At 41.8% G+C, this 25,137-nt stretch overlaps 1 protein-coding gene across 3 annotated transcripts in view; it reads left to right on the top strand.

Annotated features, from left to right (window-relative positions):
• The window catches only part of cdk19 (cyclin-dependent kinase 19), a 68,934-nt gene that overhangs the window by 30,558 nt on the left and 13,239 nt on the right, over window positions 1-25,137 (top strand). For all 3 annotated transcript variants that reach the window (XM_044169515.1, XM_044169512.1, XM_044169513.1), the window contains 9 exons: window positions 4,574-4,684; window positions 5,202-5,342; window positions 15,632-15,689; window positions 20,354-20,485; window positions 21,719-21,862; window positions 22,921-22,990; window positions 23,094-23,166; window positions 24,192-24,289; window positions 24,529-24,607. In XM_044169515.1, coding sequence (XP_044025450.1) covers window positions 4,574-4,684; window positions 5,202-5,342; window positions 15,632-15,689; window positions 20,354-20,485; window positions 21,719-21,862; window positions 22,921-22,990; window positions 23,094-23,166; window positions 24,192-24,289; window positions 24,529-24,607 — 906 coding nt within the window. The remainder of the gene's footprint in view (window positions 1-4,573; window positions 4,685-5,201; window positions 5,343-15,631; window positions 15,690-20,353; window positions 20,486-21,718; window positions 21,863-22,920; window positions 22,991-23,093; window positions 23,167-24,191; window positions 24,290-24,528; window positions 24,608-25,137) is intronic.

Raw genomic sequence — 25,137 nt, 5'->3', positions numbered from 1 at the left:
CAGCCACCATATGCATGTGCAAAATGTGAAAATATGGAGTTCATACAGAAGAACAACCACATGGGAGTCACAACAGACAAAAGACTGAAGGTTGACAATCCAATAATTGTGAATATAAAACTGAAATACTACCATGTTGCAAATTTAAGAGAGAGATCTGCGCTGTTTTTCTCTGCATCTTATTGTAGGTGAAGTACAGTAAGAGTCATGACAGCCTGTACAAATGAATAATTCATTCAATGGTGGGATTCATTGTAGATTATTTCAGTTCTGTCTTCCTCTGGCCGGAAACACCCTGCAGATGTGGAGGTCTGTCTAAAGAGCATGATTGATTATGGATAGTCTGTGATGGGTCAGATGCGAATGGGAGTGTGTGAAGCCAATGAACCAGTTACAAAGACAGAGAAAGAGGTGCTGCTTAAATGATGCAGCAGTGCACAGTGTGCAGCATTAGCCAGAATGGAAGTCCTCCATTATGCAGCTCTCTCACTGCTAACTTCCATTAGGCCTTCAGCTGCTGTTACAGCCAGGGACTCGCTGATAAATGAAAGGACAAAATTAGAAGTTTCCATACTGTTCCTTTGAAATTGGTACAATAGATTTGTACACCTAATTACTGCATTGCTGTGACTGGGATAGTTTGCTGTTCCCATTGGAATAGCATTGTAGTATGGAGAGAGCTCTTAATATGGTGTATTAATAATACTGCTTTACAATTTAAGCTTAAAGCTCTGCATTACATGCATTGTAGGGTGTTTGAGTGAAATGTAAAATCAGTCTTGTATTTAATCTGACTAATTCCTTAATATCTTAGCATAGCATTTCATAGCATTTCATAGCATAGCGTGTTAGTATATCATATTAGCATGATTTGTTAGCATTAAGTACAGCTAACAGGAATTTTGTCATTAGTTTTTGAGGTATTGTCTTGTTGAAAAAATGCAAATTCTTTAAGTTGCTAAAACAGAGGTTTTCAAACTGTGAGGCATGCCCCCCTGGGGAAGCGCAGGAGAGTTGAAGGGGGAGCGTGGAAGGAAAGAAGTGAAGCAAACATACTGCGTGAGGTGAAATGGACAGGTGTATGCTGGGAAGTTAGTTTTTGCAGTTTGACCCACTGACCTAGCCGGCTTATTAACACTGTCAGCAGTTGCAGCTCCAGCAGTGGCTGTGACACACAGTTGATGGAGGCTATTAAGTGCCTGATTGCCGCAATTAGCGTCAAAACTCGTACTCATTCTCTGAGTCATAACTCGGTCAAATCTGAACACGTAGATTCACAGATTAGATTCAGTATGACTTACACTTTCCAAGTGTATCATTATCTCCATAAATCCGCTAAGAAATCATAGAAAAATAGACGCTCTGTCATGACCTGCTCTGCTCCCTAGTTTATGTTTTTCTGTTTTTCTGTCGGTTTACTGTTTTATTTTGTATTTCTCCTCTCCTCGCGTGTCTGTAACTTCACTTCCTGTCATTGTGTGTTTCCCTCCATGTTTGATTGTTTGCCCCGCCTTAATTAGTTCCACCTGTGTTTTGTTATCTCCCCTCGCTTGAGTATTTAGTCTATGTGGTTTCACTCCCTCCTGGTCAGTTCATCTTTTTCCCTATGCTTAGCGTGCTCAATTTTCTTTCTTGGTTTTTGGACTTTGTTTGGACTGATCCCCTTGTTTTGATCTCTGCCTGCCTGACCATCCACGTATGCCTGGATTCATCAAAAAATCTTTGAACTTCACCATCACTCTGCCTGTGTGTCTGCAATTGGGTCCAATCTCTCGTTTTTCCTGTTGCCCTGTCTCGGCACTGAACGTTATAGTATGAACTGACCTGACATGGACCCAGCAGACAGTGATTTTGAACTTTATGACTTGGTTGCTACCCTCCAGTGCATTAAAGACGTTTGGATGGAGGCTCACAGCAGAGAAATCAGAGAGGCAGCTCTGTTTATGGCACGGAAGAGAATTTCTGCTAAGCCTTGATTAAGGAACTTGATACCTGCTTGGACCATAGACTTCCTTGACACCCTTGATATTCAGCCTGTTTCTCAGTCAGCTAGCCTTCAACCTGCTCTTCAGTCTGTTTCTCAGCCAACTGCTCTCCAGCCTGCATCCCTTTCTGCTAGCGACCAACCTGCTTCCTGGCCTGCTAGCTCCCAGCATGCTAGCTTCCAGCCTTCATCTCTGCCTGCTAACCTCCAGCTTCCGGTCTGCCAGCAACCAGCCTGCACTCCAGTCAGTTAGGCTCAGGTTTGTGAGCTTGCATGCTGCAGGTCCTGAGCTGGCTCCAGCCCCAAATCCGTTTCTTGGCACCCACCTGGCCCTGAAAGGTCCTCATAGTATCAGCCAGTTTTCCAGTCTTCATTGCAGACAACAAAACCTCTCCTTGCCACCGTGTTGGTACGGTCCATGCCTACTCCAGCCATCTCCTCATCCTCACCCTGCCCAGCACCCCAGAGACTCAGCTGTTCATTGTCACAGAGCTGTCATCAGTCCTGCCTGGTCCCCAGTCTGCAGCCTGGCCGACACCAGTTCCTGTGCCGCAGCAGTCCCCAGTCTCGGTTGGGCCGCAACCATGTCCTGTCCCGGTTGGGCTGCAACCACTTCCTGATCCTGCCTCTGCTGGGCTGCAGCCACTTCCTGATCCTGCCTCTGCTTGGCTGCAGCCACTTCTTGATCTTGCCTCTGCTAGGCTGCAGCAACTTCCTGCTCCTGTTTCTGCTGAGCTGCAGCAGTCACCTGTTCCTATGATGTAGCAATCCGCTGAGTCTGACCTGCATCCGTCCTCAGTTCCTGTGCTTCAGCAGTCACCAGTTCCTGAGCTGCAGCAGTCACCAGTTTCTGTTCAGCATCAACCTCCTGGTTTCCTGGCTCCTCTGCCAGTCTCTCTGTCGCTGGCCTCCAGTCTTGCTGCCCTGTCGCCAGCCTTCAGTCCTGCTGCCCTGTCGCTGGCTTCCTGCTTTGATCTCCAGCTGCTGGTCTCTGGTCCAGCACTCCAGCCGCTAGCCCCCGGTCCTGATCTCCAGCCATGTTGCCGGGCACCAGCCTCCTGATTTCCAATTTTTGCAATTGGGTCCAGTGCCTCATTTTCCCTGTTTCGGCACTGAATGTTATATGCACCTTGAAACACCAGAACTTGCCTAAGAAGCATCAGGTTCAAGTAATCCAGTGATAGTTGTTTGTACATCTGTGGGTACACTGCAAACAGGAACTGCTAACAGCTAATTCTGCATACTTTTAATGGTGCCAATTTGCCAAAATGTAAACAAATATAGGAAAAAAAAAACAGAGCTGAAGTCATAGTCCACTGCGGAACTCACTTAATCTATGTCAACATTACACTTCTTGTTTACATCCCCAGAGTATCATGGGAACTGTAGTTCCAAAACTAGATGAAAAATCAGGGGATCACACAGTAATAGTATTCATCCTTTGGAGACAGTGAATGTATTTACAGTATTTCCATCCTATAGTAATAGATATTTCACTCAGGGTCAAAATGTTGGACTGACACAATGACATCTCTATTCCTTTTAAATTAAATTTGCCATGCTTGTTACTTCTATTTCATCAGTTTCATTTATCCATTCAGGATGAAAGAAACATGTTTGATTTTTTTTTTACAGTGATATATGATTAACAATTAAGACAAAGAGCTAATCAGCTCATGTTATTTAGAGGATTACACTGAGCCTGGATGCCAGTCATCTATCATTTAAACTCTTATACAGTATTTCATACTGTATGCACATGGCTGCTGACTCAAATCCACTCTGTGTGGAGTTAATAAATATTATTTCTGAGAAACACAGCTGGTTGTCTTTTCCATGATGTCTCCTCTAAATTTAATATTTTGCATATAGTGGGCAGACACTAACCAACAATACAGAATTTTTCAAAATATTTTGCTTAAATCCCGGCAATACTGGCATATTAAATGAGACATTTAGCTTTTGTTGTTTGTCTCATTTTAGATACTAATTACTCCCTGTCTTTTATGTGTAATGTGTATCATGCTGTAAATTAATTAATTCACCGAACTCCACGGGGTTTTGCGTAAGAGCCTCCAAATGGCATGTATTTCATTAAACATCTGATTATTCCTTGTCATTTTTGGCTGCAACACAGGATCACTTTCAAGGGACTGCACTTGATTAATCTGCATTCATGTCTGTGTGTTTGAGAACAGAGGACACGGTTTGTGCTTGTGTACAATTTTGTTTTTCCTCACATTTTTGCACATCATGTAAAGAAATATTTTTGTACTGGAAAGCCGCGGGATCAATTTTATTATATAATCCTGTAAATTCGACATTAACAATATCTTATTTCCTCCTTACTATTTTCCAAATGATGCAACAGTTAAAAGCTTTCTTTCATGCGAACACTCATCTGTTCATTTTGTGCTCCTAACAGTCTGGGTTATTATTATATCAAAATCACATGAGCACAGATTTCAAGAAAACATGTTTGCTGTGCTTACTTTAACTGGCATTAAATTAAAATGTTATCACATGCCTTGTCTTGTTTTAAAATGACCCCCTTCCAAATTATTCACACATTTCTGTTGTGTTTTTCAGCTGTTACGAGAACTGAAACACCCAAATGTGATCGCCCTGCAGAAGGTGTTCCTGTCCCACAGTGACAGAAAGGTGTGGCTCCTCTTCGACTACGCCGAACATGACCTTTGGGTAAGTCTCTCTGTGCCATTGATGGTGTAACCTGATATTTCCAAAATACAAATTTACTGTGTCGCAGTAAATTAAATTGGATCACTTTACTGTGCCACAGTAAATTTGTATTTTTCTTTCACTACAACTGGCAGCAAACTTGATGCCCCTTGTACAGAAAAGGTTTCCTGATGTTCAGACTATTTTGCAGTTTACGATATAACTTGAATTAGTGGTGTATTTGAAAAATAAATAATAATTAAATTACATACATTCATCTGCCTGCTGGTGATGATTTTCCATCCTGCTCTACTGTAAACTCAGGAAACCTTTTCTGTACCACCAGCTGCCAATAAGGTTACACAATAAAATTACAATATACATAAATCATAGCATTGTAGTTTGCCTAATTTACCAAGCACCACTGAGATGTGGCAAAGCAGTTTTCTTGTGAATGTTGTAGCTACACTGTCAGAACTGACAAGACATGCTTCACTCCACAAACACAACTGAGGTGAAACCTTTCTTTGCCTCGTAGCACATCATCAAGTTCCACCGCGCCTCTAAGGCCAACAAGAAGCCCATGCAGCTGCCCCGAGGGATGGTGAAGTCTCTCCTGTATCAGATTCTGGATGGGATCCATTACCTCCATGCCAACTGGGTGCTCCACAGGGATCTGGTGAGCAGCTATATTAGCTTCACTACTCCAGTTTCCCTTTAGAAACACACACCAGCCCCAGCACACACTCAATCTTGGAGCCGTTTCCAAAAGCAACACCAGCGTCACAGAAACACTGTTACCCAGGAGAGGTAGAGATTTTCTTGTAGTAGTCATGTGTGGTGTCATCACACTTGTCCAGGCAATAGACAAGCAGAGATGGATGGAGACTTGGAGATAAAAAATAACTACATGTACAACAACCAGGCCACCAAAAGGAAGCCTGAAAAAATAATGGAGCTTTGTGGGTGTAGATAAATTCTGTGGTGTAACAATTTAAAGTTTTATATGGTAGAATTGTCTAAGATGTATATTTCTTTCTGAATTTAATTGAAATTAAAACTGCAAGATCTCTCTCAAAAAACTAATTCAGTAGATTTTTCTACATGAAGTATGGGTCTCAATAGTTAATTTAGCATGTAATGTGTCTTTTATGCAAATTAAAGACCTCCCTTCAGAAACCTATTTGTGACATACAGACTCTAGAGCCATGTTTTTCTATAGTCTGTGGTTTAGCCCTTGCTCATATTATCCTAATAAACACTTACTTGACTGACAATTCAGTGCAAAGATATTCACGTATTCTTATAAATAATTAGCCCACATTCTCTAAACACAGAATTAATCAGAATTAAAAATGATAACATAGGAGAAATATTTCCCCATCAAAAACTGAAGTTCATTGTGTTTGTTGAATTCTGTTGATATCTCACACCTTGACACTAGCTGTAAATCTCTCCTCCACACTGAACCATTCCAACTAGCAGAGCTATGTTATTTCAGTGCAGGTGTTGTTATGTCTCGGTGTGGTGTATTATTATTATTTTATTATTATGACTGATTGTCTGGAGCAGTTTGATTGTAATGCCTGAGGAGCAGAACGTCCTGCACTCCGGCTCTTGTCTATGCTTTAACCTGGTTTCAGCACTCTGGTGGTTCCTGTGAGAGTCTCTCCACCTCGGTTTTCCCACAGTGCTTTGGTTAGAGGGAGGTTTCATTCTCTGTAGCTGAGAGTCAGGCTGGAGCCAGAACACAGGGTTTCCCATTGTGTGTCTTAACATCTCTGTTAGGATGGCAGAATGGCAGGAATTAAATCAAAATTGTTGTGTGTTCACTGGAAAAGTGCGTCCATTTTGCAACTAAATGAAGCATTGCATTAACTTTGATAACCACAGTCTTGGTTGGCTAAGTCAGTTGAAATTTTAGCAAACATTAGCTCACTGACAAGCAACTCTTATGTGGTCAATAATATCTGCTATTGTTAATGTTCAGTTGTTTCTTTTGGCAATGGCATCAGGTAAAAAAAGGCAATGTTATTTTGAAACGTTGCAAGCTATGCTACAAGCTGCTCAGATAAAGTAGCTTAATACACTGAAGCTATTTCACATCAAGAAACATGTACCGTTAAGTAAAAACACAGTTATTTTCTGGTTTAATTTACTACATTACAAAACAAATGAGTCTGGTTGCTTGTTTTGAGAGCAGACTCTGGTGGGGGAACAGATTGCGGCATGTAATGCAATCATTTTTGAGCTTTTTTTCACTTCAAGAGAAAACAAAATGTAACGTAGCGTTTGCTTGACAGTTGGTAAGAGTCAACTGTCTGAGTCATACTTTCATTATGTTTGAGTGGATTCATACCTAACTTCACAGGCCAACTGAACCAGTGCTTCTTGTGTTTGGCTTGCCCACACCGAATTGATTCATTAACGTTGTTGTGTCTTGTGATACCCGGTAAAGCTGCTGTTTTTATCAAAATAATGACAACTTTGTTAGGTGATCCATTTAATGGTCTTATTTTCAAACTGTGATTTGAGTACTCCACTGACTTCACATTGCACTCCTATGCTGACTCAAGTGACATCACTTGAGGACATTTATCAGATTTCCCACAGCTCCTTCTGGAGACACAAAAGGCTTTATACAACCTTTTTCACATATGCAGTAGTACTCCCCAACACCTGTAAACTTCGATGTGTTCCCCTTTAAGATCTTACATTGTATCTCATGTCAGTGTGGTCCAGATCAGAACTGAATCAATGTGACTCCACGCAGCTTCTTAGAAAACATCAGATCTGTCACATGAGATAGAAAACAAAACAGAATTGAAACAATGTTCTTTCTCATATCTGACTGTACTGTAAACACCCACAGCCATCTGTAAGTGTGGCTCCGTCGCTCTTATCTCTCCCTGCGTCTGTCACTCCCTAGCGAGAAACTTGTGTGCCTTTGTTTGTAGAAAAAGTATAATTAATCAAACACATCAGATTATGTGGCAAAAGTTAAATTTGATTATCGCCATCACGGCTTTGACGTCAGACAATCCAGAGGGAGGCTATTTCCAGATAATGCTCATGAGAGAATGAATGACTGAGATTATACAGTCAGACTGAAATGTTTCTAAGCTGTTGGGTGATTTCTCTGAATACACCTCTTAGTGGATAAGTTGGGTTCAGAAGTCAGAGGTCAGAGCAGCTACACAGTCCAGGCGGCTATGTACAGGGTTCCATCTTCTTTCAATCCGGTCATCCACTCTTACGTAATCCCCGGCAATCCTCGATGGTCATGTGGTGGCTGGACATCACATTATGTAAACCTGCAGGGATCAGGGAGCGTGCTCAGTCTGTTTATCAGTCAGTGAACTCTGATCTTTTTTGATTCCATTGCCAAGAAGGGCTGTTGCTGAGCTGAAATTACAATGTGTTGATTGATCAATCAATGTGCTTTTAGGGAATCAGTCGGTTTCAGATGGTGAGTCATTCCCAGAATCTGACGTCAGAAAGTAAGTCCTGTAAATGCTTAGGGTCAGGCACTTTGTAGACCTGTTGCACAAGTTAATCTCAAACTACTTTAAACGGCTTATTAAGGACTCCAGACTAATGTTTTACATTGGTTGCACTGCTGCAAGTCATTTGTTCACTTACTGGCTTTAGCACAGAATTTGGTCACATCCAAGAAAATCTGCCAAAACACCAAGAATTTGTCACCTTTAGCCTCACCCAGCTTTGTCTGTCTGATACTGGGTCAAACATGAGTGACCCATGTTACGTGCACTCATGATCTTTAGTTGGATGATGAAAAATAACTGCCTAAAATCAAATGATATTCAGTTTCCTAAATGACCAGAAAATCTTCACATTTGAGAAGCAGGAACCAGTGAAATTTTTGTCATTTTTGCTTAAAATATGACTTAAATGATCAAGTAATTGACTATCAAAGTTTTTAAGTATTAAAGTGAATACATTTTCAATTGACTAATTGCTTAATCAACTTATCAGCTTAACATTTTTGACACTAACATTTGAACTATATCTGATGTAGCCTCAGAGCTTAAAAGGGGGCTAAAGATTGGATTCTCCCTTATTTTGTCCCTCTCAGACTTCGGTTTAAACTGTCTTAATTATTGTATTTCCATGCACGTGTGCATGTTTTAATGCACATTTTTAATTTCTAAAACTGAGTGGAAAAACTGACACAGTCTACGCTGACGTATCTGGAAAAAAAAAAGGTTTTATGCTTGGCTGATATGGAAAAGTCGGTGCATAAATGAAGAGAAGATCAAATAAAAACCGATAGAAACGGTGTTTTCAAATGACCAATCATGTTATGGTTCCTGGCTCTATTTTTACTGTAGACAAACCACTGAAACTGGATCTTGCTGCAGTTCACCAGTTCATGCCTCCACAGGGTATTTACAAAGCACTGAATTAAGTTCCTTCAATAAAAGGCCTTAGAAGGTAATAAAAGTCTTAAATTTCATTTACAAAGGTCTTGAATATTTTTGCTTTCCTGCTGTAAACACTAACATTGGTTATCATTTCTTGTAGTATGTGGCTGCAGTTTGTCGGGGGACATTATACATCTATAAACCACTGAAGTGAGCCTTCAGTCAGCACCACCAGACCTGTAGCAAGCACTGTCACTACTGCTAGCTGTAGTAGCTAGCTTGTCGTCTCATACAGGGCAAGTGTCAGTTTTAGCAAAAACTTTAATTACCATGTTTTTAATTGGTTAACCCATCTACCAAAGTTCTTATTGTTATATACAGCTGGGGAGTAATGTGATATAAATGTCAATAAATGAATGTACTTTAATTTCGTTTGATTTCATTTATTTATTTCTAAGGACAACGCACATTAATCAACATTTCTGAAAGTTCTGTCATTCCGTCATCCATGAAAAAGGCATTAAATTGTTCTTAGATTGAATTTGGTAAACTCTGCAGAAACCCTGTAAAGGTTTCTCACCAGCGAACCAGCAGGAGGTTTTTATTGTGAAGTAGAGCCCGACCGATTGGGGATTTGAGAGACTGATACCGATTTTCAGAAATCAGAAACAGTATTGCCAAGTAGGTTTACAAATACAAGGAATTTGCTTTGGTATTTTGGTGCAAAACAAAACAATAGAGGGGAAACATTCACAGATTACCGATATTTGTGGCCGCTTCTAGAGAATTTTTGAGCTGGAATGAAAGTAGACCTTTTCTATGTGGATTTTGCACCGATATGCCTATGCAAAGGCACTCAGAAGGCTGCTTTCTTAAACAAATAACTTTATTAAAGAATGTTTGAGTTAAATATTCTTTAACATGTTAAATAATTTAACAGACATTATCAACCAATTCTAGAAATGAACACTGAGAAAATAAAGAATAAATAAAAGATAAAATAAATAGTTAAATAAACATCAGTGCTGTATGTTCAGTATCAGTCAGTTGCTGAAGTAGCAGAATGCCATGGAGATACTCAAGTAAAATACAAGTTGTTGTAATGCACAATCAGAGAACACAACGAGATGGAAGGGATAGCCCTTCTCCAGAGTGGTAGATCCGGCGGCGTCTCCTGTAGCCCCAGAGGAAGCGGTAGACCCGGTTCTGGGCGGGCTGCGAAGATCCAGGAACGGAGACTGGGGAAGTGTGTGCTGGTCCGGCTTGTGTAGAGCGATGTGTAGACCCGGACAGGCAGCGGATCCGTGGAGTGGAGTAGGCTGGATCCGAGAGGCAGCGGCTCGTGAGGTGTAGCTGGCGGAGCCGGAGAGACAGCTGGCAGGGGTGGCGTGGCAGCTGAGACGGGCAAACAGGCTGGTAGAGATCCGGGAGGAGACCGTGGCTGCGATCACCGACGTGGGCTAGTTCTGAGGCAGAAGCAGACCAAAGTCACAAAACGAGGCAACTAGAAATAACTACAACAATACTTGTGTCTGTTCAGAACATGGTGGTTTATGTTGGTAGTTGTCATTTTTGTGCTGGTTTATAGTTGTGGCTGTTACATTTCCTGACACCAGCTGTATTTTACTGGTATGACGTGAGTTCTTGAGATCCGTGTCGTCTCGCTCATTTTACACTGCTTGCCTACTACCACTTGTAGTGAGAGCGCACGGCTGCACCTGCTGGATAAACTTCGTAGTGACACCAGTATGTTGAAAACAGTTTTATATCGGCTCATATAGGATAACATATATTCGATACTGATATATCTGCGGTAGGCCAATATCGACCGATAAATCGGTCGGGCTCTATTGTGAAGCACCTACAGGAAATGCAATGTGTTTATTAAAGAGTTAGGGGAGCTTTGCTAGAGATGCTGTTCTTCAGTAGAAACAGGTCTATGCAACAAGATAGGGACATATTAGGCACTGTTTGTTGAGTGGATCAGTTGTCGATATTGCAGGGAGGAATAGTACAAGAAGAATTAACCACAGTGAGCTGTTAGATGAAGAGCTGCAGTCGACAGCCTCTACTGCGGCCAGCACCGTGCACGCTGAAAGAGTGTGCAACATTTGGATAAAATGCAGCGCATGTTTTAATGATGAAGAAGTAACACAGTAATAAGAGGGGGAAGCCCACTCTCCTCAACAACAACATAAATTCTCCCACAGGAGCTGTGTGGTTGTTTTGCTCCCTGAAGGTCATACCACTCTTATCTCTGAACCAACTCTTCCGGCCCTTTATAACTATTTTCATTGCAGCCGGATGGAATTCTCCATTGTCAAACTCTCTGTGACTCTGCACTGATGTATTTCAGTTAGTACCATTATTTTGCTGTCTCATTGCCAGGGCTTCCTGCCATTGTGGCCAAAGAGCTCCCTGAATTCTCCGTTCTACAACTGGGCATTTTTGGTTCTTGTTGTTGGTCAGATTATCATCTTTGTGCAGGGTCCTGGCTCTTTATCAGTTCTCTCTGTGGGTGTGAGTAATAACAAATCAAAATGCCGTTCATAGTGAGCATGTTGCTGCTGAATGGAAAATGTCCCAAGGCCTGTTATTGCTTTCAAAGTTTATTAAAGCTACAAGTCTTGCTACGAGTTAAGTTGTTTATAGGTGTGAGGCGAGGAACAACAAGACAGGCATGTAATGTGAAAGGTGCTCCTACCAGCACATCTTTCACAGCTCCAGCACTTTTACATGACTGTGTGTTTGTGCTGGGGTACAGCATGCTCTGCGTCCCTGCACTGTAGGTATCAGGCATGTGCTTTGCATTGCACCACTGCATAGCTCCCATCCCCCACTTGGCCTGCCACTCCTCCTGTCCTTTCTCCCTGGTCCACCCACCCACCCAACCCACCCCTACGCCCCCGCAGGGGTTATGTAACAGCCTCTAGCTAGCGCCAAGCCCATCGCCCTGCATGGCTAGCTGAGTCAAGATGCTGACTTAGCAGGCCAAAGCAAAACGCATATGAGCGGACTGTACCAACAATCTCTGCCGGGGGGGGGGGGCATTACTGAAGGTGATCAATTGTTGCAGCAAATCCAGACTAACCTTTATGTACTGTATATACACAGTACTGTATAGCTGGCTGTCCCACACAGTCAGACTGCAACAACAAAGGATGCTGATGCTGCAGTTATCAGGACTGACTCATGAGGATGGGAGGGGCAGATACTGTAAATTATTACTTGTCTTAGCCTTTAACCTTTATATATGCATGGAATTTAGCTACAGCATTGCTGTTTGACGATGCATCAGTACATTTGGGATGCAAAGCACATGCCTGATAGCTACAGTGCAGGGACGCAGAGCATGCTGCTCACCAGCACAAACACACAGTTATGTAACAGCTAAAGTGCTGGAGCTGTGAAAGATGTGCTGTAAGAAGCAGATTTCCCCACAGCTAAACAGACAACAGCAGATTACATTCTTGTCTTGTTGTCCCTCATCTCACACGTATAAACAACTTAACTTGTGGCAAGACTTGTAGCTTTCATATAAAACTTTGAAAGAAAAACTGGCCTTGGGAGCGTTTTGGATGTTTTAGAATGAAACATTTTTTAAGAACCTGTAGTTAACACATTTCTGTCTTCAATGATGAAATCACATAGTAATGAACAATGAGTATTATGCTCTTTAGGCCTTTTATTTTTTATTTAATTTGTATGGATATACAGTTTTATGCCAAATTACTGTCTAACATCATCTCAAGAAGAATCATGTCTACCAATCTTCAACTGATGTCATTTTTGACTTAGTCTTGACAATAATATGTAAGAAAAGGTCATTAAGGGTTTCATGTCTGTCACCATTTAACACAGTGTTGATGGTTATGGAATATCTAGCTGAAACTGAAGTTGTCTGTATACTTTCACACCTGTAGTTTGGTTCACTCGGTCCACTAAGGAAAACAGCGATACGTTGTTGCCTTTGAGCACGTGAAGTCATACTTGCCTAAAAAGAATACATTTTTCGAAGTACTGCATTAAGTTTGTTGTGTGCACATTAAAAAGGTAGTCATAACTAAGGGAAACGAGAAATAGAGCTGAAGAAAAAGACCAGTAACAACTGCAGCTCTGGTTCAAGAGCGACTAAACCAACGGAGGTAGTATGAGGGTTTAACAGTTTGTAAAAACACAGCTGAAATAAACAACCTTAAAATGGTTTCAAAATTATATTTTCTTTGTATTTATGTTTGCAGTAGAAGTAAACAAAAGCAATGCCCTAGAAAAGAACTGCAGATGCTTTGCCACAACGCCACATGTCAATGTGATCTTTTAGACAAGGTTCAGAAAGTCCCGCGGTAGATGCTGGTGTGAGAGAAGTCGACTAGCTCAGCCTGCAGACCTGCACATAAGAATATGGGTTTTTTTGTTTGTTTTTTTACCTTGTTTTACAGTCATTTTGACTTTACAAATTCCAAAATTATTTTTTTCAGACAAAGTAAACTTCTGCCTTAATAGTGCCTAGGTAGGGGTTCATTATGTCGACACTTGAACTGGACTCATGGTTGTTAATGGCCCTGTTGGCTGTGACCTTTTGATTTAAGGACAGCCTGTTTATCAATTTGCCTGTTCTGTTGTGTAAGTGCGCCTCTGGCTCCTGAACTGGCCTAGTTTTTGAGACAAAGATGTAGATGGTTTTGTAGAAGGGGGCCGTGTCCCTAAGGATTGAGTTTACGGGTCCTCTGTGGGATGGAGACTATATTTTCCCCCGGCTCCTGATCCATTTATGAAACTAACCAACTGTAACTGATTGATTGCACTGGATGAATTCAAGAGGAAGTCTCAATTTTTGGGTGTGAAACACAAATTCGTGCATATTTCAGAATAACACTAGTTCATATCTTAAACACATACTGTATTTCAGCAATATTTGACCGTATTTAATGTCACTGTCCTCCACTGTGTTTAACTGTAGTATCACTTCTTTCTTGTCCAGTTCCACTTATGTTTTTGTTTTTCATTAGAAACATTAACTTCTTTTCCTCAGTGGTGATGTTGCGCACTTAGGCACTGACGCTCACTCAGGTCTTTTACAGATCATTCAAGAGGTAATAACTGTTTTTCAAACAACGAAAATGTTCAGGCCGGCATATTAATTCAGTTAGGCCTGTTTAGAATTTGAAAGAGGAGCTGGTGAGCCTGAACTCCTCTGGCCTTTTAAGAGACGATTGTCTTTGTGTTTGCCGATCGTCGTGTGTCGTGTTGTGGGCGTGAATAATAGACCTCATTATTAGTGCTGTTTCTATAGCAACAATACATGTTTGCCAGGCAGCTCTGAGTCCGCCGAGCCAGAGGGTTCACATTCGCACACACACCCAGGGAGAATTGACAGACTGTTTGACGACAAGCAGATACTGCATCCTACCGCATGAGAAGGCAACTGTAAACTTAAAAAACATGGGCCTTGTGACATTTTCTCTCTGATTAAATGTGCAGCAGTATGCCTGTTTGTCTGATATCAGTGGACAATTCAGTAAATAACAACACAGTACTTATAACCCATAATTATATGCAGGAAGTGTAATTGCTGATTAGTGTGAATAGCAGTGAGTTAAAAACGTATCAGTCCTAATGTGTTTGTGTCCATGTTGCCCTTTCTGTGACCCCCGTGGCTTCCTCCTGCTCATTCTTGTGAAACCTGTGGTTTTAAAGCTACACTAATCAATATTTTTATTATACAATGCATCAAATGACTGTGTAATGTGAAAGGTGGCGAAACCACAGAAAATTATCATCCAACTCTGCAGTTCCCCTCAGTGCCTATTTGGCACATTTTAGCCTCTTTTAGCTCACTGTTTTGCTTTTGCGGCCCGCAACGTTTCTGTTTTGGTTAACTCTCATCAGCCTCGTTTCCAGTAGCAGCAGGCAGCTGTTTTCGGGGAAGAAGCTCAAAGAACCCACAGATATAAGACTCCAAATAGATGCTAATTTTGCTCCGTGTCTGCTTGATGTGTAAATAAGCAATTGTTAACATGTTCTCCATAACAACTTAATAAGGTCATAATATGTCAATGTTGTGTTTTCAGGTTGTTCCGCTGCCCCCAAGTTGCCAAAAAACAATTAATGCTGTAGCTTTAAACTCCTTAATAGAACATATGGGACTGTATTTCATCACCCTTTATAAACGCTTCTGTCTCCCTTTCATTTAGATCAGTAGGCTAACTCAGCTTTTACTCCCACAAGCTTATTTTTGTTTGTTACAAGTTCTTCACCAAAAACCAGACATACGCGGCCAGGTGCTTTAGTGTGTTTGACCCCATTCCTTTGTGGGCTGTCACAGGATTCCATGAGAATTTTAAGTGCACTCTCACAAAATGGCAGACTTACATGCTCATGGGGTTGTGTGATTCAATAACCAACAGGGCAGCCAATACACGCCACTGAACACGTATATGCTCAACATTTGCTGTTTGTTATTTTGGAAAAGAGGTTCACTAAAATTCGGTGTATTTCTAAAAGTACTGTCCCATAAAATTCAAGTGAGCTATAAATGGTTTGTATTATACACACTATCGTAATATTTTTCTGTTCCCTCTAGAAACCAGCTAACATCCTGGTGATGGGGGAAGGTCCTGAACGAGGAAGAGTTAAAATCGGTAAGGTGGATTAAAAGAATATTTCTGTAAACTGCTTGACAGATTCAGATTTGTAAATTATACAAATTTAAAATTTAAGATTACCAAGTCAACAGCCTAATTTATCCATTGTTAGCGTGTCCAGTAGCTGCAGTGTTTAACCTTCTCTCTGAGAGGTTGACAAGGAGCTCAGATCAGTGCTGTTATATAAGCCAGCTGGCCAGGGGACTGTTGAAGGATAATGCTGCAATGCTGGAGTTTATTTTTAAACCCTGTGTACACAGTGATAGTACTAGTACAAGTTATTGTTTCAGTGCAACTGGATCTTGCACAACTGGTGCTGATGAGTATTTCCCTACACTGTCCCTGAGTGACTATTACTGCACAGGCCTGCTCCAACAAGAGAAAGTTCAGTTTAGGAGTTATTTAATTCACTGAACAGCACTCCCTAGTAACAAAATTGTTGAGGTTCTTTTATCGTTATATATCTTTGTTATATGGAGCTGGAATGCTGGCCTTATTTTATATATTTAGATATGCATGCGGGTGCACGGTGGCAGAGCGGCTAAAGCTCCTGCCTCCCAATAAGGAGATCGTGGGTTCGTGGGATCGATTCCCGGACCAGACCAACATCACACAATCTCTCTGTCCTCCCCGTGTTACCCCGTGGTACCGTGGGTTCTCTCCGGGTTCTCCGGCTTCCTCCCACCGTCCAAAGACATGCATGTGTAGGTTAATTGATAACTCTAAATTGCCCGTATTGAATGAATGTGAGAGTGAATGGTTGTCTGTCCTTGTCTGTGTCTGTGTTAGCCCTGCGACGAGTTGCCCACTGTCCAGGGTGTACCCTGCCTAAGGCCCAAAGTCACAGCAGTCACCCGCGACCCCTAACGGGACCAAGCGGTAGAAAATGGATGGATGGATGGATGGATATGCATGCTCATGTTCACTAGCCAACCTGGTTTGAAACTAAATATGAAAGAGAGGCAAAAGTTTAGCTTTCTCTGGATGACACACTCACCGCTGTTTAGTTGACTAATGCCTTTTCAGGCTTTCATTTCATGCTTAAGTTTTGAGCTGTTACTTCCTGGCAGAGAAGTCCACATTCCCAAAAACCAAGGCCTGTATTTATCAAAGTGCTACAAGTGAAATTTTGGACTCAAGTTAAAGAGCACCTGGGGCCTCTGTCTGAGGTCGTCTGTCCTGCGCCTGTGTCCAGCTGGACCGAAGAGCTGAGCAGGTCTGGAGGGTGACCAGGATGCCAGCGGGGAAGACAGAAGCCATCTGGAGGCCAGCAGCGAAGGTGAAACCATTTGGGGTACTGGTGATGAAGGCGAAACCCTGCTGGAGATCTGAGCAGGAGGCCGGCGACAAGGCAGCTGGACGTTGCTACAGCTCGGGGGAATCAGGAGACTGCTGCGGCTCTGCAGAAACTGGAGACTGCATCAGCTCAGGAACAGGCGATTGCTGTAGCTCAGCAGAATGTTCAGGCGATTGCTCTGGCCCAGCAGAGGCAGGAGATGCTGGCTGCATAACACTGAACAGCTGAGCCTCTGGACTGCTGGGCAGGGCAGTGATGAGGAAGAGAAGCTGGGCAGCAGAGAGGCACGGTGTCGGCGGGGGCCACGCTTCCTTCTGAAGGTACTCCAAGACAGGAACAAGCAGGGAACTGGCTGGTTCAGGGATAGCCACCTGGGTGCTGTCAGACTCCAGAGCAAGGTCCAGCAGGAAGGAGACCAGGGAGCTGGAAGATATGAGACTTGCTCTCGTCGGGAACCCATTTTCTAAGAGGGGCCGTCTTAAAGGCTAGCCGAGTCCCTCAGAAAGGAGACTCCCGGAGATGGTCTGACGTAGGATCCAGCAGGTGGTTAGCCAGCTCAGGACAGGCAGGTTCTGGACTGGCAGGTGGCTAGCTAGCCAGCTCTGGGCAGGCAGGCTGCTGGTTCTAATTGACTGGAGTGCAGGCCGAGAATCAGGCTGGAGGCCAGCAGGCCAAGAATCAGTCTGGAGGCCAGCAGGCCAAGAATCAGGCTGGAGGCCAGCAGGCGGATTGCTGACAGGCTGGAGTGAAGGCTAGTGGTTAGCAGACTGGAGTGAAGGCTAGTGGTTAGCAGACTGGAGTGCAGGCTGGGGGCTAGCAGGCCGAGGTGCAGACAGGAAGCTAGGGGGCTGGATGCTAGCAGGCAGGGATGCCAGCTGGTTGCAAGCAGGCAGGAGTGAAGGTTAGTAGGCTCAGGAACTGAATGTGCTGAAGGCTAGCGGGCTCTGGAACTGGAGCTGGCAGATAGCTGATGGAGGACTGAGTACCTGGGGCTGAGGCTTGGGGTACAGAAGAAGTCCGTGAGGAACTTGGGAACCAAGTCCCTTAGCCAAGGCTGAGAGGACAATTTCCCTTGAGCCAGACACCGATTACCTCTCTCTGATAATCCCTGACCGCCTTCCTCCACACATCCCCCAAGGCAGTCCAGGTCCCAAATGAACTCAAAAAGTTAATAAGAAATAGTGCCTGCTGGGTCCATAATGGTCAGTTCATTCTTGACACTTAAAAGTGACAAGCAGGAGATACAGGAAATACAGGGGTTGGACCTACACGCAGGCACAGAGAAAGAGCTGGTATAGTTCAATGATTTAATAAAAAGACAGTATACAAAAGGCTTACAGGGATGGTCAGGAAGGCAAGGGTCGAAACCAGTAAAGGTAGTCTATATCAGGCAACCAAGGAGCAGGCAGGAAATCCAGAGTCCAATAAACAAGCAGAAAGTCCAACAACCGAGAAAAAAATTCAAAAAACACTAGGAAACACTGGGGACGCTGGAACGCTTGACACAATGGATGACGACGAACTGGCACTGAACAAAAGAAACACACAGACTTAAATACGCTCAGGTGAGGGGAGACAACAAGACACTGGTGAAACTGATCGGGGCAGAGCAAACAGTCGAAACTGTCAGGATGTAAAACTACCAGAACCATGAGGGGAAAAGAGCATTTCAAAATAAAAAAGGAAATAACCACACTACAAGCCTCAAACCATAACACCTCTGCTGTGTTTCCTTGATTGAGATGATAGATAATGTTATATTTGCATCTTTATTACTATGCAAGGAACTCTGTCCTTTACTGTTTTATCTAGTGTCTTTTTAGGAGAATGTGAACTATAAATACAAATACAGCCGAAATTATTTGCATTTGATTTGAACAATTGAAAGGATGTTGCACTACTCAGGGGAGCAAACAATAAGATTATAGTTGGCATTGATTTCATATGCAATCACTTTCTATGCGTCTTCGTTGTCTGTACCATAGATTGTATATAAAGATGGACGATGCGTGTCCACTTCCTCCCACTGTACAAAAATGAAGCCAAAATATCCTGGAGCTGCCAACTTGCTCTGGTGATGTCATTTGGAGCCAGAGTCTGTGCAGTAGTGATCGGAGTTGGAGCCGCGGTATCGAAGTCCCGCCCATACACTTTGCCGACTCAATCGCTAGCCGGCCTCAGCTGTCAATCGTGACGTGTAAACCCCTTTTTATAGCATCAAATAATTAATTAAAACCAAACTTATCAGAAAAATGAACACTTGAACATACATCAGCGTGATAAGAACTACCTAAAATTACAGAAGCCATCTTTGGGAAAAATTTATTTGACATGTACTTTGATTTTTTTTGTTTGGCCCATGTCCCATCCGCTAACATGGAGGGGGTTTATGACCTATACTGCAGCCAGCCACTAGGGGGCGATTGAGATATTTTTGCTTGAGATAACTTTTGGGGAGCTGTCATGTCGTCCATCTTTATATACAGTCTATGATCTGTACTTGTCAGTGTGATTCTAAATTGTCCTTATAATACATTTTCTCTGTTGTACCTTGTCCACCAGCAGCAGAATTTCTTTCCTGCTCCAGCTTTAGTTTTCTCATTGTTTCCATTTCAACCAATTTTCTATTATTTCATCCCTATTTATACATCTGTATACTATGAATATATTAGATTATTCCACATGTTAATTTCTACTGGGGACATTATGATTTTCACACAAATAAAATTAACCTAGAACCTAGAAAATGAACTTCAGAGTAACACTGTGTGAAATGCAAGGGCTAATTTAAAAGAATAAAGATTAATGGTAGATGGAGGGTAAACTTCTGTCATTAATTTTTGTCATTAATTGAGAGCTGCTCTTAAAGATTACTCTCACACTTTGCTGTAAATAGGAGTGAGTCGCTGGAAAAATGTCTTATTCTTCACTTTTAGTTGGGCCTTTAGAGCATTCTGAAGTGTGATTATTAGCAGTTCCCAGAATGTCATTTTGGCAAATAGAGGGATATTTTGGTATCTCAATAAGACAGGATACACTTCTCTGTTGATATAAGCTAGGACTGAAGTGTTTTTACATAAAAATATTGCCTTGTGCAACTTTAACAGCTGTAGTTGTTTCAGGTTTAGCTATGGTGTTTGTACTTTGTTAAATTATTCAGCCCTGAAACCTAACTCATGCCTTCAGTATCTACATTCCAGATCTTTGGCAGATTAGTGTGCCTGAGGTGCTATCTGAGATGCTAGGAGCCTTTGGCCCTGACAGCAGCCTTGGACCTTGGGCCAGCCTGCACTCCATTCATATCACTCTCTGATAATTCTTTTGTTTGCTAACATCAGCTGTCTTCTCTACACACCTCCTGTAGCTGACATGGGTTTCGCCAGACTCTTCAACTCTCCCCTCAAGCCACTGGCGGACCTCGACCCCGTGGTGGTGACGTTCTGGTACAGGGCCCCTGAGCTGCTGCTGGGGGCCCGGCACTACACCAAAGCTATTGGTGAGTCTGGGGTCATGTGTACAAAGAAAACCCTCATGTGTATGTGAGTGTGAAAGCAGCCATGAACATACAACTCTCTGCACCAACTCAGGACTTTGATCCCTGACTGTTTGCTCCACTGAAACACGTTTGTGTAGATTTGTGTTTGACATTTTTGGATCCAGACCAGCAGTGGATGCTTAGTTGTCATTTTAACAGCATATTGTTAGTATGTTCCCCCAAGGTCTCTCAATGTGAATAGGAATGCACATTGTTGGCTGACAAGGTGTGAGTGTCCATGTGATTCATGGGCTTCATTGGTATGAAGTGGTGTGTCTTCATGTCTGTATTTATCATTCCTGGAACATGAGACAACACTGTCAGTCTGTCGACATATTGGTTCATACTCTTAGCAGCTATTACTGTAGGCCTAAGTGTCGCAGGCCTCCACTGTGTTTGTGATTATCTCTAAATGTGTGTAAGGTGTGAAGGAGACAGAAAGAGGATCACATATAAAAACTGTCCTGGTGTTTGACATTGTGGGAAATACAGTTTTTTCACGGTATATTGCTGTTTATAGACTTCCATTGTTGTGCTGAATAAATAAACAACATACAACGTTTTAATTAGTGAGCTTTAGTGGTGCTGGTACCTGGATTTTGTTACCATTTGACAGAGCCAGGCTAGCTGTTTCCCCCTGTTTCTACCCCTGGCTGTAGCTTCATATTTAACGAACAAATGTGACAATGGTATCAATCTTCTCATCTAACTCTGCCAGAAAGCAAGCGTATTTCCCAAAATGTCTAATTTCTGCTTTAAATATTGCTGAACCTTCCTGGTTCAGGTTAGGTGACGTCTAATCCAATTGCAGTTTATCATTGTATTTCAAATAATCTGAACCTACTTGTTTTAGAAAAACCTAATTCCCAGAAAGTTTTTCTCACTTTGCTTTTTAGCAGACTCCTGGGGAGGACATAGAGAAAATAAGATTTCATTTGTTGCAGTAAAGTAGGATGAAAAATGACTTTACATTTAAGATCAGCAATCATTTGGGTCAAACCTGGTCCCAACTCTTGTGCATGCAGATAATAAAACAGTAAAAATCTTTAACGTAAAGTCCATCTTCAGCCTTGAAAGTCTATGCACTGCAGCTAATGTACCTCAAGAACACTCAGACTAAGTGGTGTCTGTTTGTGTGTGTGTGTGTGTGTGTGTGTGTGTGTGTGTGTGTGTGTGTGTGTGTACATGTGCCAGATATTTGGGCAATTGGCTGCATCTTTGCGGAGCTGCTAACGTCTGAGCCCATCTTTCACTGTCGCCAGGAAGACATCAAGACCAGTAACCCCTTCCATCATGACCAGCTGGACAGGATATTCAGCGTCATGGGTTTCCCTGCAGGTCTGCACACAATACACACAACAACTACAAGACCACAGCCAGCGTTCGCCTGCTGTTTTGATTGTGAATTATCTTTAAAAAGACGAGTGAGAAGATGTTGAAAGATGTTGAGTACATTTCCTTACTTGGAAAACACTTGGAAAGGAGTTTTACTTAACACTTTGAAACCTACATACTTTACATCCACTTACATCTGTTTACTTGTTAGCAGTCTTGTTCTTCCCTGGCTTTGTTGGCACATTGCTGCATTTCATGGCACATTACCACCACCTCATGCACAAACAAAACAGGTACCCACATGTAAGAACATTGCTTCATTGCGCTACTAGTGGTGAAAAACTCCACAAGGTACCTTTTAAAGTCTGAAGCAATAAACATATAAAAACTAATGTTTGGTAAACAAAATCAGTACGTGTATCTTTAATGCTACCTAATTAGTGTTTGCTAACTGCCTTTGTCAATGTTCTGACATCATATAGTGATTATGCTGTTATTATATAATAAAGAGTAATACCAAAGCCTTATTTAAGACTTTGTAGCTGCATGTGACCACCACACAGATGCAGTCAGAGCCTCTTGCACTGCTCACAGTCAGAGTTGAGTGAGCAGGTTCCTCCCAGTGTGACTGCCAGTTTAGATTCAGAAAAAAACACCATCTGATCATTAGCTGTCCCTCAGTACCAGCAAATCAAGCACAGCGTCTAAACACAAGCATAGTTCTGTGCAAGCTTCAGTTTCACACACTGTATATGAAAAAGTGCAGTAACGGAAGAGATCTCACTTCCATTATTACTATTGCTGGATTTTCTAAACTCTCAACAGCACAAGAGGACCTTGTTTTCTTCAAAGTACATAATACATGTCCTCTTCTAGCAGACAACAAAACATGTGCGTGTGATTGGACAAAAGGGGTTTAAACCAATTTGTTCTTTTAAAATAATCTGGGTATTTTCTGTAAAAACTGGTAAAAATAAAAACAAAAACAATGACTCTTTTTCATATACTTGTTTTATGCTTATGAAACTATGAGCTTGGTTGGGTGTTTTTGTATTCCACAGATAAAGACTGGGAAGACATTAGGAAGATGCCTGAGTACCCAACACTGCAGAAAGACTTCAGGAGGACAACGTGAGTGGATGCTGTGATGATCTGACCATGATCAGAAACTCATAGACCAATAAACAAAATACTGTCTTTTTTAAGTGTACTGTTGTGTTATGTCATCTAACAGGTATGCAAACAGCAGCTTAATCAAATACATGGAGAAGCATAAAGTCAAACCAGACAGCAAAGTTTTTCTGTTGGTAGGTACACACACACCCTTTCAGAAAGATCATCTGCACTCATCTGTTTTTTGGTTTTCAAGACAATTATTAAAGAAAAACATTTTGAAAACCTTATTTGGTCGTTTGGAACTCAGCAAACTGTGTTGAACTGCATCATGAATAACAACCCTGAGGTATGTGAGAGGGGTGTGTCACAGTTTACAGAGTAGTCATGTAGAAACCTTGTAAGTAGAAAAAGAAACCTTGTCTGGTAGTTGTGTGTGTGTGTGTGTGTGTGTGTGTGTGTGTATATGACAAATGGGATGTAAATGTGAGTTAAACTGATTATTTGTATGTAAAAATGCCCATCTAGATACTGTACACTGATCTATTTTGCCGGGTTAAGTTCCTCCTCACTGTCATTTAGAGTCGCTAGTTATGCACAGTTGCCAGGTACAGCTTTAAGAGACCAACAGATTTCTTTCTCTTTTCAAACATTACAGTAAAATATCCTTAAGTATGTATGTAGTAGATTTTGTCAGTTTCCAAAAAAAGAAAGATGTCCACATTTGTGGTTTGTTTTATTCTACAACGTAAAGAAACTTTGTCCAGAACTAAAAGTACCATGGTGATAATACAGTCTAAAGATTTTTTAAAGGCATTCATTGTGTAAATAATTTCAGCATTCCTAAATATGTAAAACATCTGGACCACAGCCCACGTGTCACTTCAGAACAAATCTGTTTGCATGGCTAGTTCTAGCATATGGCCCATTGTCCTGCTAAATTGTTCTAAATTTGAGTGGCTATGTATAACAAGGACTAGAAGTCTTACACTGTGCACTCAGTATGGATGTGAACGCTCTTGAACTCCCTGAAGGCTGAAGTCAGCACTTTAAACTCACAGTCATTGTTCCATTTGAGTTCCAGTGTACTGGACTTGAGCCAAAACAATGCAAAACATGTCCTAATGCTTTCTGACTATACTAAGCTAAATGTCTTTTCAGACAGTGAACTATAAAAATGTTCCAACATTGTAACATCGTTATTCGTCTCTGCCTTCAGCTCCAGAAACTCCTCACCATGGACCCCACCAAAAGAATCACATCAGAGCAGGCTTTGCAGGACCCGTACTTCCTGGAGGACCCATTACCAACCACTGAGTGAGCCTTAGTAAACTTTTGCAAGAGGCTTTCCTTTGTCTTGATTCAGCAAAAGAAAAACAGGCCCACAGTGATTTACTCCTTTAAGTATTATTTAAAGTTTGCTCTTTACGCTTTAACCTACCTTCCTGTCTTTTGTCCTGTGTTTTTGGGGAGGGACTGTGTTTTGGTTGGTACAGTGGAATCAGTATGTTAATGCAGAAACATTTAAATCACTTATTCTCTGTGTTTGCTTCTAGTGTGTTTGCTGGGTGTCAGATCCCCTACCCAAAACGAGAGTTTCTAAATGAAGACGAGCCAGAGGAGAAAACAGAAAAGGTTATTATCGGATTCTGCTGAAAACAAGTCACAGCATGAAGATCATGAAAAACTGGCCACTCCACCATTTCATTTCATTACTTCCATAATAGCTTTCAGAATAGAGACACATACTGTATTTGAAGTGTGCAAAAAACGATGCACACCTGGTTTATATATACCATGGCCACAGAAGTACTTCCCTGTGATAGCTGGACGATATGTATTATTTTCAGATAACAAATGTTACTCCAACTTGTTGAAATAGTAAAGTGATCTTTATTCTGTATTGGAAACACAAATTTTATGTTATGGTGTTGTCCACGCCACACAGGACACAACACTTTATTTTGATTGCTGGTAAGTGGCCATGGTATAAGCAGAATAATCCATTCCAACCTGTGTGGTTATGAAAAAAACATAACTCTGCGTTGGGCATTATTTTAAATACCTGCACAGCATGTTGCAGATTGTCTCTAGTACTGTCAATCTATATCTTGGAAGGAACCTCCATTATATTAATAGATCACGTGACTTGCCAGTAATCAGTA

The sequence above is a fragment of the Siniperca chuatsi genome, linkage group LG16 (assembly GCF_020085105.1).
Source record: "Siniperca chuatsi isolate FFG_IHB_CAS linkage group LG16, ASM2008510v1, whole genome shotgun sequence".
Lineage (NCBI taxonomy): Eukaryota > Metazoa > Chordata > Actinopteri > Centrarchiformes > Sinipercidae > Siniperca > Siniperca chuatsi.
This window is presented reverse-complemented; position numbering and strand designations above follow the sequence as displayed.